Source organism: Taudactylus pleione, unplaced genomic scaffold (genome assembly GCF_031769625.1).
Source record: "Taudactylus pleione unplaced genomic scaffold, aTauple2 ptg000372l, whole genome shotgun sequence".
Classification (NCBI taxonomy): Eukaryota; Metazoa; Chordata; class Amphibia; order Anura; family Myobatrachidae; genus Taudactylus; species Taudactylus pleione.
The window spans coordinates 17,382,259-17,402,328 of NW_028284773.1; the positions used below are offsets into that span (position 1 = coordinate 17,382,259).

General features: G+C 42.3%; 1 protein-coding gene across 3 annotated transcripts in view; it reads left to right on the plus strand.

Moving 5' to 3' along the window:
* The window catches only part of PIGZ (phosphatidylinositol glycan anchor biosynthesis class Z (Gwada blood group)), an 83,566-nt gene extending 64,814 nt beyond the window's left edge, over positions 1-18,752 (plus strand). For all 3 annotated transcript variants that reach the window (XM_088444849.1, XM_088444848.1, XM_088444850.1), the window contains one exon: positions 16,327-18,752. In XM_088444849.1, the coding sequence (XP_088300975.1) occupies positions 16,327-17,870 (1,544 nt within the window). In that variant the 3' untranslated portion in view covers positions 17,871-18,752. The remainder of the gene's footprint in view (positions 1-16,326) is intronic.
* The last annotated feature ends 1,318 nt before the right edge of the window (positions 18,753-20,070 follow it).

A 20,070-nucleotide genomic window follows, 5' to 3' on the forward strand; every position in this document is an offset into this window, starting at 1 on the left:
TTCCCCTAGGCCTGAGAACCATTTCACTGGGTTCAGCCATGAAACCATCCTTCTATCTTCTCCCCTACTTCAGCCACTGAAGCGTTATGGTTCTTACAAAACTCCCATTTTAGCTGCAGAATTTCATCCATCTTCCGGTCTATCACCTCCTTGGGGTCGCTGGTATCATATTTCTTTTGTCTCTGTGTTCATATTGCGTGTGAAGATATGGTGATGGCATGTTTTTACGTATAACAAACATTTCAACATGTGTGAGGGTCATAATTTCTGGAAGTATTCTTCCCAAATAACATAACAATTACAATACTAAGATTGGTCAGACACTCCCCTCGTTTGGTATAGCACTCCTCCTCCTGACTCCACTCCATCAGCTCTGCCATCAGCTAACATTTCCTTTATCGGTCCTCCATAACAGACACTGGGTATCCCCAAACAGATCATCACGACAGAAACTCTGGAAAAGCAGAACTAGGATGACCACAGCAGACCACTCCATTGCTGGAAGCACCGATCTACACATTTCTTTAGCTCAGATATCTCACCATCACCTTTTCAATCCTCCCGGCTCAAGCTCGCAATCGACAGGTCCACGCCATCGGCCCTGTCTCCGCCTTGTATCTCCACCGGTTGGTTAACCTCCCTATAATGAGTGGAATGGACCCACGTATCTTCCTCGGCCACCCTTTGAGGATGTGGTATAATCAGATATGGACCTCTCCACTGATCAGTCAAACAACCTGAGCTAAAAAAAATTTGGATCATAACAAATTCTCCAGGTTTGACATCATGACTGTTTGCATTAGACATGTTAGTTAATAACACTTTCAATTTCGGTTATTCTCATTCATCTTCGTGAGACCCTGCACAGTAACCTCATTATCATATTTTCACATGAGGTTGCCTGTTTGACCAGTATCTCAAAGGGGGGCAAATAAAGGAAAAGACAGTCTGGGATAATCTTAGTGTTGTTACCCATCACCTTACACATGTTCTTGGAAATGTCACCTGTAAAATAAGTCCCCCTATCATTTTTAATAATTCTAGGGATATAGTATCTGCATACAGGTTCCTGCAATTAAATCTTGTTATTAATAGCTACTGCTCTAAATAATGCCTGGGCCACTGGGTTGGATAGTATTCCGAGTAGTCGACCTTAGCCTGGCATGGCTGCCGTTTATCCTTATCAACCTTGTGTCCTGTGAGTGGGAGATAAAGCACAACAGTTTAATATCATTTAAACATGACCTAAAATACAACAATAAATCGTCCACATTTTACATTAGAACAGATCCATTGATAGGTTGAAAAGATTGTAAACAGTCATATAAGGCCTGGGAGAAGATACTAGGCTTACCCATGAACCCATGGGAAACCCGTGTTCATGTGTGGTGTTCTTTACTTTGCTTATGTGACCCACTTGGTGACAGTTAAAACATAATTTTTAATGGGGTGGATGAAAGGATTGTTGTGGGAGTTGAGCAAGAGGAAAAGATGGTGGGTATGGGTAAGGATGTATAGGATAAGGGTATTGTGGGAGGTATGAAGTTTGTGGGTAGTATGAGACCTGTGGTTGTGTATGATATGTGGGGTAAGGATGTGTTTGCTGTGGTGTGGGATTGGTGAGGACGTGTAATTGTTCAGGTGCAGGTGTGTGTGTGGGTGCAGGTGTGTCGGTTGGCTGTGATGTTAATGTCATTCCTTCCAGAGCTTGGATACTGACAGCCATTAGTTTTTCGCTCTGGGTCTCTCTCTTCTTTGTGATATTTTTATCATGTTCTATGACAGACTCTATGAGTGTATCTATTGTGATTCCCCTCCAGCCAGGTTGTGAGGTCTGAACCCGAGTCTTTAAGTCGTCTTTCAGACCGTCTATGAGTACCGTGACTATCATTCCCCTGTGTTGTGTGCTATCTTTAATATCTTCTATCCCAGTATACTGGGTGATAGCCTGCAGAGCCCAATCACAATAATCTTCTGCAGATTCACTCTCCTTTTGCTTAATGGTGAAAATTTTGTTCCAGTTAACTACTACTGGAAAATATATACCCATTTGAGTTACAATGCGGGAAATGTTACCTTGGTTTACTTGGTCTGTTAAGGGAACGTCACCATCCAATACACAATCCGTGATAAATTTTGTCACGTCGGTATTGCGTGGTAGACAGGCCCTTAACACCACATGCCAATCTTTATTAGTAGGCTCATGTGAACTACCCAAATTTCTCAAAAATCTTGTCCAAGGACAATGCATTACTACTTCCCTCGTGGGCACTACACCGTTCGCATCTGCATTTCCATTTGGAACGGTTATTGTCCGAATGGGATGCATACCGGTAGCGCTGCTACCTTTGACCTGGTTACCTGGCTGGGGGTTTAATCTGCTGCTACGTTTGGTATGAACAACTTCCTCTACGGGTGCAGAGGGTGTTAACACATCCCTTGCTGTTACCGATGGAGATGGCAGCACCACTCGTGATTGTCATGGCGTAGCATCTATCATTTGCACAGCATGGGAAATGGCAGACATTACAATAGGCTCATCATCCACATCATAAACATTTTCTTTATGGTTGCTTAAGAGAGGGTACAAATTGCTTGTTACATTTTTATGGGTATTTTTGGTAACTGTACTTGCACCTCCATCCACATAAGGTGGGGGAGGTGAGCGTGAACTGCTGGCAAATACTCTCCACAACACTACCTTGCTGCACGTGCGCGCCATTTTGCAGCTCGCCCGTATTGCAATTTAGCGTTGCGGATGTATTCTCTGGCAATGTGCTCGCGACGCTAGTTTGCGTCGCTTGCACATTTTTAAGCATCCCATTCATGCTGCCACAATTTTAAACATTCATAATATTTAACCTTTTTTCTCTCGGGAACGCATCAGACTGATGTGATCGCGGACATTATCTAATACATTTTTATCAAAACTACCAATTCTGGGAAACGGTCTAACACTCTTCATCGTCATTTTAAACCATACACAATACCTTATTGCATAAGTACCGTACTTAGTATGCATAATACGACGGGCCGATCCAATCGGAGCTTTCATTAGCAGCACATCATTGTCTAACATCTCTACTGTTTGCGCGGCTCCCAATCTGAGACAAAATCCTACGCTTTTCAATAAAGATTTAAACTGGTGAAAGACAATCAAGATACTTTCACTTACCTGTGGACGATATTAACAGGATGCACACACACACCTGGATAAGATTTGAAAAAGGCAACTTCCACACCCGGATAAGATTTAGAAAGGCAACTTCCACACCTTCTCTGCAACAAAGACAACATGTACACCTGCTACTGTGTATAGAACGGTAAAGCTACTTACCGAGCGGCTAGACTAACCCTTGCACCTAGCCCTTAAGGATCATACGATACCCTTAACTTTGTTCAACAAATACTCACTGTTACACACTTTTTTTCCTGTGCAGAAAAATAAACGTTAACTCAGATATTGATAACAATTGAAAAATGTAAACCTCAACGGCTTTGTTTAAACACATGGCAGCACAACCGGAAGTACGTATACGCTATTGTGCGACCAGTCGCATACACAATAATGCGACTACCACACAACCGTATGATGACTTTTTAGCTGCGTACGCAAAAGTGCGTCTTTACTGTGCGCAAAACTGCGACTCAGCCGCGTACTCAATACTGCGGCACCCCTTTAAACGCTAGGTTCTATCAACAAAGGAAAACAAACTTTTTCCTCTCTTGTCCCTGGATTCCAGTCAGCTTCCTTTGCTCACACGAAAACGGATAGCGATTTTTCAGCACAAAGCGGTTGCAGGAAAACCCTGCATGTGGCCACTCCACCCTTTGCTGAGATATCGATAACCGTATATGCCGTGTGAGTAGGTAAGTGACTTCACTCGATGAGCCCCCATTTGATGATACTGGATCAGAACCTCTATATACCCCTGCCTATACCTTCTAATATCCTACCTATAAACCTCTAAGGATGAGGCTAATTTGTGTACGCAGTCATACAGTAAATAAAGACTTAAGACCTGGAATCTGTGGTTCCAAAGCACAAGTATTATTCAGGTAAAAGTACAGTCAGTTACACGCTATTGATCCAGACACCATTCGGCGCAAAGGAATTATACAGACCCAAGTACAGTATACATACGCAGCGCTTCCGGACCAGATGTTAGGCATCAGCAAGAAACCCCTCTTCTATCAGCATTCAGCACGAAGACTAAGAACCCAGTGTTGGAGCACACATATATACCCCCCAGAAATAGACAACACAATAGAGAAGCATCTGTTACAGAGCGTTTAACAGGGTGATTCAAATGGACTCAACCCAGCCTCCAACAACTGGGGGTCTCTGCCCTCCCGCCCCATGCAACATCCTAACAGTTATTTATATCATATACATTTTGTTGCTTGAAGTCTCTGCGGTCCATAACTCGAGAATGCATGATGCGATCTCCCCACCGATATCACCAGAATACTGTGGAAAGCGTACGCATCAGTACAAAACCAAACATGGCTTACTTAGCATGTATAAAACCTTAGTTACCAAACAATCTTTATTTCATAGCATTTATACTAAATGAGCAACTTAAATCTTATACCTTAAAGCTTATGGAACCTTGTATGTGAATATGTAATGTGTGAGTATACGGGGTTTGATATAAAGACGCTAGTTAACTGGGGACAGATGCGTGCGCATTTAGCTAATAAAACAGTGTTTTCATACAAGATCTTATGCATTCGCTAATATGCGACTAGTTGACAGCGCATTTGTGCGTATTAATGTGTGTATGAGGAATGGTGCACTTAAATCTCACTTACTAAGTGAACACCTAGCAGTGTGGAATGCTGAGCCATATAGTTCCACCCGCCCCCCCTCTCTCAGCAGCCCCCACCTTTCCCAGGCTCTAAAGAAAAATCCTTTGTTCTCCCAGACTCTTGTGTGAATGCAAATGTGTTACCCCAAACTGTGAAGCTGGGGCCATACTGTCTGGGTGTGGGGCTAAAACCTGTTTAGGATTCAGACAAATCCAATTGTGTAGATCAATGCCTGGATTATATTACAATTGCCACAACTATACTTGTCTGCATACAGGGATTCCCAATTTGTATGTAAAAACACTCATTGTCTATTCTATTTACTTTTTCTCAGGAAGCTGTTCTTCCAGTTGCCCTTGGTAGATTATCAAAAACATTGCCATCTGTACTTAGCTTGTGAGTTGTAACTTAAAATGGCGCTGGTCGCAAAATGGCGTCTTGTAGATTCTTGTTTCTAAAATGGAGTCTAGCTGCCATTCAATTTTTAACTGATCTTGTCTCAGCCAATAATCCAGTTTCGACAGCATGTTTGGGAAAATAGGTTCAGTCAGCTGGCGATATATGGGTTCACCTCTTTGATCCTCACCGCTGGTGCCTCGAATCCGGTCGGCTGGTGATGCCGGGGTTATGAGGTATCGTTAACCCTGCAGCACTAATCTTCAGTGGGTGTGTAATAAATAAATGGACAGATAGTAGCTCCCGTTCAATCTGGGTAGTGGAAGTGAAATAGAGCCAGTCCCTTTGAAGCGTTTCGCTGTGTATAGCCACAGCTTTATCATAAGGTAATGATGGACTGGTGGAAAGGCCCTTTTATAGGTCATTTCTGAAGTGGTTGATCATTAACAGGTGTCACACATTCATCAATTTAGCAAATTAAATAAAACAATAATAATAAAGCGGTCGTTAGCGTAATAAATAGTGGGAGGCAGACCCACCCGAGTTTATTGTTAAAAAATATATTTATAATAGAGGGAACAAATATTCTCAGCAATTAATAAATTCCAATAGGGAACTCACCAGACGCGCGTCTCTCATATCCGCACACGTGATGTAAACAGACCATCACGTGAAACGGAGAGGCATGACGCGGCATGGTGATTCCCTCAAATTCCGATCACATGGTGTATATAATTTATAACGTGAGAGAGGGTACAATAACTGATGAATACCAATTAGCAATGTATATCGGCACCCTATGTACGAGATATAAACTACTTCACGTGAGGCTCCAGATGGAAGCGATAACAATTATGTAACAATCATTAGTATGTGACATAATTCTATAATAGAGAAAACAGATATTCTCAACAATTGGTAAAATCCAATAGGAAACTCACCCGCCGCGCGTCTTCCATGTCGGCACACGTGATGTAAACAAACCATCACGTGAAGCGGAGGGACATGACGCGGCATAGTGATTCCCTCGAGTTCCGATCACATGGTATATGCAATTGGCAGCGTGAGGGAGAATACCGTAATAGATGAATAACAATTAGCCATGTGTATCGGCAGCCTATGCACGTGATATAAACAATTATCACGTGAGGCTTCAGATGGGTATGATGACAATTGTATCACAATCATAAGCATCAATTGACTTTATCTATTCGAGTTTCTCCTCTACATAAATGAAGATATAAGAAAAGAATTGTACATATTCCAAATAGCAAAGATGGTTTACAGTAGAGTCCATATAGAAAGCAATGGGAACCTAATCATTATGTTATCGTGGTCAGACAATTGGTGGACAAACATAAACTGGGCTCACAAGATTAACTAGACAGTAATATACCACAGTTCTTATTTTATATCGCTTATCCTCCTATACACAAAAAAAAAAAACATGTCGGAAGAGTATTAAACAATTCATAGGAAATATCTAGATCTAATAATAGATATACATAGATGGAAGGCCCTGATTAAAATATTAAAACAATGTAGTATAAAAATAGATAAACATAGTATTCCACATGACATAACATCACCCAACAAGACCTGTATGTGTCTGCTCTGCATACTAAGTACGAAAGGCAATGGTTCTAAATTATAGAGTTTAATTCCACTTCTTTATTAAGGCCATTGGGATAGAGGGAATTCATTTTAAAGTCCATCATATTTTAAAAATATGAATTGTTTAATACTCTTCCGACATGTTGTTTTTTTTATGTGTATAGGAGGATAAGCGATATAAAATAAGAACTGTGGTATATTACTGTCTAGTTAATCTTGTGAGCCAAGTTTATGTTTGTCCACCAATTGTTGTTTCTAAAATGGAGTCTAGCTGCTATTCAATTTTTAACTGATCTTGTCTCAGCCAATAATCCAGTTTCGACAGTCCACCCTTTGATAGCGAACAACATGCTATCACAATCTGCTATTAGAATTTAATTTAGGCTTACAGTTACATATTATTTAGTGTTATTATGGGATGGCACAAGATGGTTCTTAATCCATCAATAATGTGTCTCTGAGTGGGGACATAAAACTACTATTATACGCACACCGTGGATCTTGGAAGATCATGTGAAAGGTGTGGGAATGCACCAGTCTTATAAAAGCAGTCTTGAAGGGGAATTGAGACTTTACATTATCTGAGGTGTTTTAAAAATAGCATTTCAATAATACATTCTATGCATAGCTAAATATAATACATTAAATGATGGTATTTCCTAGTTCAGGGTTGTAATGCAGTTCTATATTTACCTTGGTATTCATATTGTCATTACTGACCACCATCATAGTTTCGTTCTTTCATTTTACTCTATTTTTACATTTTCCACACTTCAACACAACAGGAACACACCGGACGCATATGCCAATTATTATGATGACAATTAGTATAAGGATCAAGAATTTGCCTATGCTGGCGAACACTTCCTGGACCCATTCCCCTAGGCCTGAGAACCATTTCACTGGGTTCAGCCATGAAACCATCCTTCTATCTTCTCCCCTACTTCAGCCACTGAAGCGTTATGGTTCTTACAAAACTCCCATTTTAGCTGCAGAATTTCATCCATCTTCCGGTCTATCACCTCCTTGGGGTCGCTGGTATCATATTTCTTTTGTCTCTGTGTTCATATTGCGTGTGAAGATATGGTGATGGCATGTTTTTACGTATAACAAACATTTCAACATGTGTGAGGGTCATAATTTCTGGAAGTATTCTTCCCAAATAACATAACAATTACAATACTAAGATTGGTCAGACACTCCCCTGGTTTGGTATAGCACTCCTCCTCCTGACTCCACTCCATCAGCTCTGCCATCAGCTAACATTTCCTTTATCGGTCCTCCATAACAGACACTGGGTATCCCCAAACAGATCATCACGACAGAAACTCTGGAAAAGCAGAACTAGGATGACCACAGCAGACCACTCCATTGCTGGAAGCACCGATCTACACATTTCTTTAGCTCAGATATCTCACCATCACCTTTTCAATCCTCCCGGCTCAAGCTCGCAATCGACAGGTCCACGCCATCGGCCCTGTCTCCGCCTTGTATCTCCACCGGTTGGTTAACCTCCCTATAATGAGTGGAATGGACCCACGTATCTTCCTCGGCCACCCTTTGAGGATGTGGTATAATCAGATATGGACCTCTCCACTGATCAGTCAAACAACCTGAGCTAAAAAAAATTTGGATCATAACAAATTCTCCAGGTTTGACATCATGACTGTTTGCATTAGACATGTTAGTTAATAACACTTTCAATTTCGGTTATTCTCATTCATCTTCGTGAGACCCTGCACAGTAACCTCATTATCATATTTTCACATGAGGTTGCCTGTTTGACCAGTATCTCAAAGGGGGGCAAATAAAGGAAAAGACAGTCTGGGATAATCTTAGTGTTGTTACCCATCACCTTACACATGTTCTTGGAAATGTCACCTGTAAAATAAGTCCCCCTATCATTTTTAATAATTCTAGGGATATAGTATCTGCATACAGGTTCCTGCAATTAAATCTTGTTATTAATAGCTACTGCTCTAAATAATGCCTGGGCCACTGGGTTGGATAGTATTCCGAGTAGTCGACCTTAGCCTGGCATGGCTGCCGTTTATCCTTATCAACCTTGTGTCCTGTGAGTGGGAGATAAAGCACAACAGTTTAATATCATTTAAACATGACCTAAAATACAACAATAAATCGTCCACATTTTACATTAGAACAGATCCATTGATAGGTTCCCAATCTGAGACAAAATCCTACGCTTTTCAATAAAGATTTAAACTGGTGAAAGACAATCAAGATACTTTCACTTACCTGTGGACGATATTAACAGGATGCACACACACACCTGGATAAGATTTGAAAAAGGCAACTTCCACACCCGGATAAGATTTAGAAAGGCAACTTCCACACCTTCTCTGCAACAAAGACAACATGTACACCTGCTACTGTGTATAGAACGGTAAAGCTACTTACCGAGCGGCTAGACTAACCCTTGCACCTAGCCCTTAAGGATCATACGATACCCTTAACTTTGTTCAACAAATACTCACTGTTACACACTTTTTTTCCTGTGCAGAAAAATAAACGTTAACTCAGATATTGATAACAATTGAAAAATGTAAACCTCAACGGCTTTGTTTAAACACATGGCAGCACAACCGGAAGTACGTATACGCTATTGTGCGACCAGTCGCATACACAATAATGCGACTACCACACAACCGTATGATGACTTTTTAGCTGCGTACGCAAAAGTGCGTCTTTACTGTGTGCAAAACTGCGACTCAGCCGCGTACTCAATACTGCGGCACCCCTTTAAACGCTAGGTTCTATCAACAAAGGAAAACAAACTTTTTCCTCTCTTGTCCCTGGATTCCAGTCAGCTTCCTTTGCTCACACGAAAACGGATAGCGATTTTTCAGCACAAAGCGGTTGCAGGAAAACCCTGCATGTGGCCACTCCACCCTTTGCTGAGATATCGATAACCGTATATGCCGTGTGAGTAGGTAAGTGACTTCACTCGATGAGCCCCCATTTGATGATACTGGATCAGAACCTCTATATACCCCTGCCTATACCTTCTAATATCCTACCTATAAACCTCTAAGGATGAGGCTAATTTGTGTACGCAGTCATACAGTAAATAAAGACTTAAGACCTGGAATCTGTGGTTCCAAAGCACAAGTATTATTCAGGTAAAAGTACAGTCAGTTACACGCTATTGATCCAGACACCATTCGGCGCAAAGGAATTATACAGACCCAAGTACAGTATACATACGCAGCGCTTCCGGACCAGATGTTAGGCATCAGCAAGAAACCCCTCTTCTATCAGCATTCAGCACGAAGACTAAGAACCCAGTGTTGGAGCACACATATATACCCCCCAGAAATAGACAACACAATAGAGAAGCATCTGTTACAGAGCGTTTAACAGGGTGATTCAAATGGACTCAACCCAGCCTCCAACAACTGGGGGTCTCTGCCCTCCCGCCCCATGCAACATCCTAACAGTTATTTATATCATATACATTTTGTTGCTTGAAGTCTCTGCGGTCCATAACTCGAGAATGCATGATGCGATCTCCCCACCGATATCACCAGAATACTGTGGAAAGCGTACGCATCAGTACAAAACCAAACATGGCTTACTTAGCATGTATAAAACCTTAGTTACCAAACAATCTTTATTTCATAGCATTTATACTAAATGAGCAACTTAAATCTTATACCTTAAAGCTTATGGAACCTTGTATGTGAATATGTAATGTGTGAGTATACGGGGTTTGATATAAAGATGCTAGTTAACTGGGGACAGATGCGTGCGCATTTAGCTAATAAAACAGTGTTTTCATACAAGATCTTATGCATTCGCTAATATGCGACTAGTTGACAGCGCATTTGTGCGTATTAATGTGTGTATGAGGAATGGTGCACTTAAATCTCACTTACTAAGTGAACACCTAGCAGTGTGGAATGCTGAGCCATATAGTTCCACCCGCCCCCCCTCTCTCAGCAGCCCCCACCTTTCCCAGGCTCTAAAGAAAAATCCTTTGTTCTCCCAGACTCTTGTGTGAATGCAAATGTGTTACCCCAAACTGTGAAGCTGGGGCCATACTGTCTGGGTGTGGGGCTAAAACCTGTTTAGGATTCAGACAAATCCAATTGTGTAGATCAATGCCTGGATTATATTACAATTGCCACAACTATACTTGTCTGCATACAGGGATTCCCAATTTGTATGTAAAAACACTCATTGTCTATTCTATTTACTTTTTCTCAGGAAGCTGTTCTTCCAGTTGCCCTTGGTAGATTATCAAAAACATTGCCATCTGTACTTAGCTTGTGAGTTGTAACTTAAAATGGCGCTGGTCGCAAAATGGCGTCTTGTAGATTCTTGTTTCTAAAATGGAGTCTAGCTGCCATTCAATTTTTAACTGATCTTGTCTCAGCCAATAATCCAGTTTCGACAGCATGTTTGGGAAAATAGGTTCAGTCAGCTGGCGATATATGGGTTCACCTCTTTGATCCTCACCGCTGGTGCCTCGAATCCGGTCGGCTGGTGATGCCGGGGTTATGAGGTATCGTTAACCCTGCAGCACTAATCTTCAGTGGGTGTGTAATAAATAAATGGACAGATAGTAGCTCCCGTTCAATCTGGGTAGTGGAAGTGAAATAGAGCCAGTCCCTTTGAAGCGTTTCGCTGTGTATAGCCACAGCTTTATCATAAGGTAATGATGGACTGGTGGAAAGGCCCTTTTATAGGTCATTTCTGAAGTGGTTGATCATTAACAGGTGTCACACATTCATCAATTTAGCAAATTAAATAAAACAATAATAATAAAGCGGTCGTTAGCGTAATAAATAGTGGGAGGCAGACCCACCCGAGTTTATTGTTAAAAAATATATTTATAATAGAGGGAACAAATATTCTCAGCAATTAATAAATTCCAATAGGGAACTCACCAGACGCGCGTCTCTCATATCCGCACACGTGATGTAAACAGACCATCACGTGAAACGGAGAGGCATGACGCGGCATGGTGATTCCCTCAAATTCCGATCACATGGTGTATATAATTTATAACGTGAGAGAGGGTACAATAACTGATGAATACCAATTAGCAATGTATATCGGCACCCTATGTACGAGATATAAACTACTTCACGTGAGGCTCCAGATGGAAGCGATAACAATTATGTCACAATCATTAGTATGTGACATAATTCTATAATAGAGAAAACAGATATTCTCAACAATTGGTAAAATCCAATAGGAAACTCACCCGCCGCGCGTCTTCCATGTCGGCACACGTGATGTAAACAAACCATCACGTGAAGCGGAGGGACATGACGCGGCATAGTGATTCCCTCGAGTTCCGATCACATGGTATATGCAATTGGCAGCGTGAGGGAGAATACCGTAATAGATGAATAACAATTAGCCATGTGTATCGGCAGCCTATGCACGTGATATAAACAATTATCACGTGAGGCTTCAGATGGGTATGATGACAATTGTATCACAATCATAAGCATCAATTGACTTTATCTATTCGAGTTTCTCCTCTACATAAATGAAGATATAAGAAAAGAATTGTACATATTCCAAATAGCAAAGATGGTTTACAGTAGAGTCCATATAGAAAGCAATGGGAACCTAATCATTATGTTATCGTGGTCAGACAATTGGTGGACAAACATAAACTGGGCTCACAAGATTAACTAGACAGTAATATACCACAGTTCTTATTTTATATCGCTTATCTTCCTATACACAAAAAAAAAAAACATGTCGGAAGAGTATTAAACAATTCATAGGAAATATCTAGATCTAATAATAGATATACATAGATGGAAGGCCCTGATTAAAATATTAAAACAATGTAGTATAAAAATAGATAAACATAGTATTCCACATGACATAACATCACCCAACAAGACCTGTATGTGTCTGCTCTGCATACTAAGTACGAAAGGCAATGGTTCTAAATTATAGAGTTTAATTCCACTTCTTTATTAAGGCCATTGGGATAGAGGGAATTAATTTTAAAGTCCATCATATTTTAAAAATATGAATTGTTTAATACTCTTCCGACATGTTGTTTTTTTTATGTGTATAGGAGGATAAGCGATATAAAATAAGAACTGTGGTATATTACTGTCTAGTTAATCTTGTGAGCCAAGTTTATGTTTGTCCACCAATTGTCTGACCACGATAACATAATGATTAGGTTCCCATTGCTTTCTATATGGACTCTACTGTAAACCATCTTTGCTATTTGGAATATGTACAATTCTTTTCTTATATCTTCATTTATGTAGAGGAGAAACTCGAATAGATAAAGTCAATTGATGCTTATGATTGTGATACAATTGTCATCATACCCATCTGAAGCCTCACGTGATAATTGTTTATATCACGTGCATAGGCTGCCGATACACATGGCTAATTGTTATTCATCTATTACGGTATTCTCCCTCACGCTGCCAATTGCATATACCATGTGATCGGAACTCGAGGGAATCACTATGCCGCGTCATGTCCCTCCGCTTCACGTGATGGTTTGTTTAGATCACGTGTGCCGACATGGAAGACGCGCAGCGGGTGAGTTTCCTATTGGATTTTACCAATTGTTGAGAATATCTGTTTTCTCTATTATAGAATGATGTCACATACTAATGATTATGACATATTTGTTATCGCTTCCATCTGGAGCCTCACATGAAGTAGTTTATATCTCGTACATAGGGTGCCGATATACATGGCTAATTGGTATTCATCAGTTATTGTACCCTCTCTCACGTTATAAATTATATACACCATTTGATCGGAATTTGAGGGAATCACCATGCCGCGTCATGCCTCTCCGTTTCACGTGATGGTCTGGTTAGATCACGTGTGCGGATATGGGAGACGCACGGCTGGTGAGGTCCCTATTGGAATTTATTAATTGCTGAGAATATTTTTTCCCTCTATTATAAATATATTTTTTAACAATAAACTCGGGTGGGTCTGCCTCCCACTATTTATTACGCTAATGACCGCTTTATTATTATTATTGTTTTTATTTAATTTGCTAAATTGATGAATGTGTGAGACCTGTTAATGATCAACCACTTCAGAAATGACCTATAAAGGGGCCTTTCCACCAGTCCATCATTACCTTTTGATAAAGCTGTGGCTATACACAACGAAACGCGTCAAGTGACTGGCTCTATTTCACTTCCACTACCCAGATTGAACGGGAGCTACTATCTGTCCGTTTATTCTTACACACCCACTGAAGATTAGTGCTGCAGGGTTAACGATACCTCATAACCCCGGCATCACCAGCCGACCGGATTCGAGGCACCAGCGGTGAGGATCAAAGAGGTGAACCCATATATCGCCAGCTCAGTGGTGTAACTAGGGTATTTGGAGCCCAGGGCAAATTTGAAAAGGGAGTCCCCCCCCCCGATGTGCGCGCGCCGAAGGTGCTCGGCAAAAAATGGGCATGGTCACTTAAAAATGGGGCGTGTCAACATGACACACCCCTTTATTTTCAAACTGAACATTCCTATCCCTATGCACCTTAACGCCAGTAGTACCCCTTATACAGTACCCCCAGTACGCAGTTGTGGTCCCTCTCATGCAGGCCCATAGTAGTGCCCCTTATACAGTATCCCCAGTAGGGGTCCCTCTTATACAGCCCCCAATTAGTTCCCCTTACTCAGTACCCCCAGTAGTGGCTCCCCCAAATGCAGTGCCCCACGTAGTGTTCCCCCTTATGCAGTGCCCCCAGTAGCAGTCCCCACAATGCAGTGCACCCAGTAGCGGTATCCCCTTATGCAGTGCCCTTTATATGGTGCCCCCAGTAGTAGTCCCCCCCTATGCAGTGGCCTTTTATATAGTGCCCCCAGCAGTAGTCCCCCCATGCAGTTTTCCCAGTATTGGTCCCCTTATGCAGGCACCCTGTAGTGATCCCCCCTATCTAGTACCCCCTGTAGTGGTCCCCGCAGTGCCCCTAGCAGTAAGCCCCTTATATAGTGCCCCCAGCAGTAGTCCCCCCCCTCCCATGCAGTGCCCCCAGTAGTGGTCCCCCTGATGCAGGCTCCCAGTAGTGACCCCCCTATCCAGTGGTCCCTGTAGTGGCCCTTCCTATTATTGCCCCCAGTATTGGTCCCCCGAGTGCATTGCCTCTAGTAATAGGCCCCTTTTAGAATGCCCCCAGTGGTAGTTCCCCCCTCCCCAAGTAGTAGTCCCCAGTAGAGTAGCCCCCCCCCAGTATAGGTCCTCCCAATGGCGCCCCCAGTAGTAGCCACACCTCCCCCAGTAGAGGTCCCCCCAGTAGTAGCCACCCCCCTCCTCCGTTGTGCAGATAGGTTAAAAAAAAAAATATATATAAAAATATACTTACCTGATTCCACGCTGCTCCTGCTCCTGTCTACGATGCCGCTCCCGCCCGCCAGTCCGCCCGGGCTGGCGCGCTCAGCATTATGGGACAGACGTCATGACGTCAGTCCCATTACCCACTGCAGGACCCGGACGGAAGTCCGGCTCTTGCAGTGGGTGCTGCAGCAGTCAATGAGAGTCTATCTGACTCTCATTGGCTGCTGTTTAACACACGCATCGCCGCCAGCGCTGGCGGCGATGCGTGTGTTATGCACAGCCTGAGCCCGCCTCCTAGCGCTATTGGGCAAGCGCTCAGGGGGAGGGAACGGGCTCAGGCGTGCAGCACAGGACCGGCTCTGGAAGCCTAGCTCCGGTCCTGTGCAAATGTGTAGCGCTGACCGCACTCATTGCGGTCGGCGCTACACCGGGTAACTAGGGCGGGCGGGCCGGTACCGTGGCCGGCGGCGCCCCCCCCGCGCCGCCGGTCCAACGGTGCCGAGGGCATGAACCCCGCTTGCCCTGCCCTAGTTACGCCACTGCGCCAGCTGACTGAACCTGTTTTACCAAACACGCTGACTGGGTCGGAGACACAAGCTGTGATGATAAAGAGGTGATCCCATATGCGGCTAGCAGACTTTACCCGAATCGCAAGGAATACGGTAAAAAGAGATATCTCTATACCTAGCGACCAAAACTGAGGTACTTGGCTTAACCAGCTTTGGTAACATTTCCCAAGGATTACAATCATACCCTGGATGTGTTTCATTACCATTGCATGCTGAACAAAACAATATATCAGGAGGGTATTTCATAAGGACATATACTTAAACTCCCCATTCATCAATCTGGGTTTATGTTTTTCTTGTGGAAACAAGTGACATTTGTATTATTTTAACCTCACAATTTTTTATTTTAATTATATATATATTTTTATTTATATTGAATTGTCAATTATTGTGTCTGAATATTGATATTAATCATCTGTGTTGCAATTGCTCATTCGGAATAAATTTATTACATGACTTATTGAACGATGTTTATCAGAGCGCAGTATTTCTGTATCTTTGTCTCTCAATGTATTATCAGGAAGATTTTATAATCAAGTGAGTTACATGTTTCATACATTACAGCAAAGTCTATAGACTCATTTCCTTAAATGTACTGTTTTGTTTTTTCCCCTTAAAGGTGACATTTTAGATCTGGACATCAATCGTCCATGGGAATTTCTACCTGTCTTCCCCTGCAGGACAGTGCTCATACCTCTCCTAACATCAGGCACTGCCTTCTGGATTGTTGAAATACTACATCTGTTGGGGTTTGAGACAGCTTTGAATTGCAGCTACTTTCTTCTAGTGCTCCCTCGTCTCTTCATAACAGTTCTCTCCTTCCTACTAGACTACACTGTGTATCAAGTAGCTCCAGCCTGGGGATCAAACCCATGGAAGGCATTGGTACTCTTAGCTATGTCTCATGTGACTCTAGTTTTCTACACAAGGACAATCAGCAATGCTATAGAGGGCATGTTATTTGCTCTACTGCTTCTCCTTACATCATCTGGAAACTGTAGCACTACAGCAAAGTCTAATCATTTCATTGGCATCGTCTTGGCAGCTGGATTTTTTAACAGACCCACTTTTCTCTGCTTTGCTTTCATGCCAGTACTCTACTGGGTTTCCAAAAGTGTCATGCCACAATTCTCATACACATCCACTATTATTAATTTATTTAGGATATTACCTAGTGCACTGTTCACCTCAATCATCTTCATGATAGCTGATACTATGTATTATGCAGGCCATTATCCATTTTCTATAAATGGCCAGGAATGTTTTATTAACCAAGTAATACAAAATACTATTATAACACCCCTTAACTTTCTGCGTTATAACCTCAACTCCCATAATCTTGCACAACATGGGGTTCACCCCCCAATAACTCACCTGGCAGTTAACGGTCTTATGCTCTTTGGAGTCCTTCATGTGTGTGCAGTGTGTTCTGGAATTAGCACGGTAAAAAACATGATATGGCACAGTTCTAAAGTCCATGTAAGTGAGAATGAGCAGCATTCTCTCCAACAACACAGGTTACTGTTAATGTTTTATTTTGCACCATTATTAGTTATGTCTTTATTTACGCACCAAGAACCTCGCTTCCTCATTCCCCTGGTGTTACCTTTGGTTTTATTAGTTTCTAATTACAACAGAAAATTGAAAACAAAATATGTTATTGTCTTATTTAATGTCCTAGGAGCCCTTTTCTTTGGCTGCCTGCATCAAGCTGGATTAATTCCCAGTTTATTCCATATTCAGCAAATTGTACAGTCTACTTCCACCTCCAGCAACATGTCATCTCATCACACAGTGCTGTTCACACACACATACATGCCTCCTCATTACTTGCTGAGATTAAAGAAAGGGCAAACATCGGTGGATATTATAGATCTTGCTGGTGTGCCTGAAGTCCACCTGTGCCAAAACCTAACAAGAATTCAAGCAGATCTGTCACACAGAAACTCACAAGAACTGGGGATGAAGAGGCATCATTTCATCATTGTGTTCCCTGGCACTATTAGTTCATCTGTGGAAAGTTGTGGGTTGGGCCATAAATCAAAGACTTTGTTTGCTCCACATTTATCTATGGAAGATCCCCCAAAGATTTCCCACTTGTTCTCAGGTAACTTAATAAGTTACATCGCTCTGCACGTAATTGAGGTGGACGTGGACACATGAAGGCGATCACACGTTTGGCCCAGTGTTGGAGGCCATTTAATGTTGATGAAAAGAAGTGTATGTGGTATTTTTTTATTTGGCTCATCCATATTCTAATAGTGGATTTGTGAAAAATTCCACTGTGATTTTTATGGGTTATTAACTTATTATATTAAGCACAATTTATAAATGCTGGCATTTAATAATTAAGTTATTGTGATATTATGCAAATTAAAATAGGGATATTTTCAGCATGCATTTATATGCTAAACTGTAACTATCTCCTGCCCTGGTTGTTGTGTGCAATTTGGTTACAGCAACAGAATAAAGAAAAAAGCATTTAATATATTATATATAAGACTTACAGGGAATTGTTTTAAACAGCAGAGTACATGTAATGGTTGATGTTTAGAGATACCTATGACCCTCCCATACATACACATTTGATCTGGTTCTTCCTTCCACAAATTCATAGGGATAAGTTCTAATGCCAATAATTTTACAATTGAATCTTTGATCTGAAATCGATTTGACTAATGCAGTCTTACTCCACATAGCAAACGTAGGCCACTGATAATAATGCTCATTAAAATGAAAACCAGTCAAGGCACAGCATAAAACCCTCTTTGGAGGTGGTATGATCCTAGATTTCCACCAAAATGTATAGGTTTCTGGAGCAAGGTGACCGCAGTTGTGGAGGAGCAGATATATGAATCACTGAGTAAGAGCAGTGAAGTGCAGTAAAGGTGTTTTTTCAAATTAGGAGCTTGTGCTCCCAATTTAATGAAGCAGTGCAAAATTACACTTTAGGATGGACTAAACAGAAAATGCGATAAAAACCCCGTTTTCGGGGTTTTACCGCATTTTCCGTATGTATCATCACCTGGCCGCCAGGTCTCTGATGCGGAGGGTAATGCCAGCTTTTGCTGCCGTTACCCTATAGAAGCCTATGGGCTTCTACCGCATCGCGCTGCTATGAGGGATCCCTCTCAGCATGCCCCGTGGCTGCCGTGTCACTCTGCGCATGCGCAGATAGACTCCCGGGTCATAAACCCGGAAGCCCACGGCACAGCGCACATCGCAAAGGACAGCTCTTATCGGAAAAGCTGTTCTTTGCGCTACTGATCACATATGTTAGTGCATATGCGATCAGTATGAATGCGAAGCATGGCGGGTTGTACTCCGCAAGGTTAGTACATCCCGCCCAGAGGGTGGAAAATGCACATTTTTAGAAGATTTCCATGCTATGCTGAGAGTGCATGGCCGTGTCCAGAAGGACTTGATTATTGCACCAGCTTGAAACTTACAGACCATGGGCTCGATTCTGACTTGCTCGCTAGATGCGTATGCAATTTCGGCAAGGCACGCGATCACATGGCAAGGCATTAGCACTCCCACTATGTCTTAGCGTGCGATCAAATTGTGTATGCAGATGCCCACCAGCCTGTCTTAAGATGCCCACTTGCGCACGTCATCTCCAGGAAGTGTATGCAACCATCGGTACATCGAGTACCATCGGAAGCGAACGCAGTGCTTGTGGGTGACCCATACCCTACCGCAAGCACTGCGAATGCTTCAGTGTGAAATACAACCAAGTGACGTGTATTATGACGGTGCCTCTAGATTATGCACGCCTCTGAAACGGCGTTAAGACGCTCAGGCATGCCTGCTTTCGCATCTCCACTCCCCCGTTTCTAGTGGCCAGCCCCTGTCACCACCCACAAACGGCATTCTCCTGTCACTCAATCAGCCGGGCAGTTTATGCGCTGAGAGCGTACGCTTCCCGATTGCTCATACTGGTTCGCACACACGCACTGCAATGCGTACACATGCGCAGATTGCAAAAAATCGTCTGGCTGCGTGGGAACGCAGCCTAGCGAGCGGGTCTGAATCGGGCCCTATGTGTCATACCATACTTGTAATAGGACAAATCTTGCACCTTCCAGTTGTACTTTGATTATTAAAAAAGCAAACAAATGTAACACATGTAATAAAGGCATATGCAAATGGGATGAACAGTTGTATTGTGCACAGAAATAAGATGTCTGAGTTTGGGATGTATCCTTCCTTGGCTTACACAACCTAGCCAGCAAAGATCCCAGAACCTGGCTGACTGGATAGTTTAGGAAAAAAAGGGAAATTATTTCACTGAAATGGGAAGGGAATGAAAATTGTTTTTTCTTGCAAACAATTTTTTGTTATAAAAGCAGCCTTACTCCAC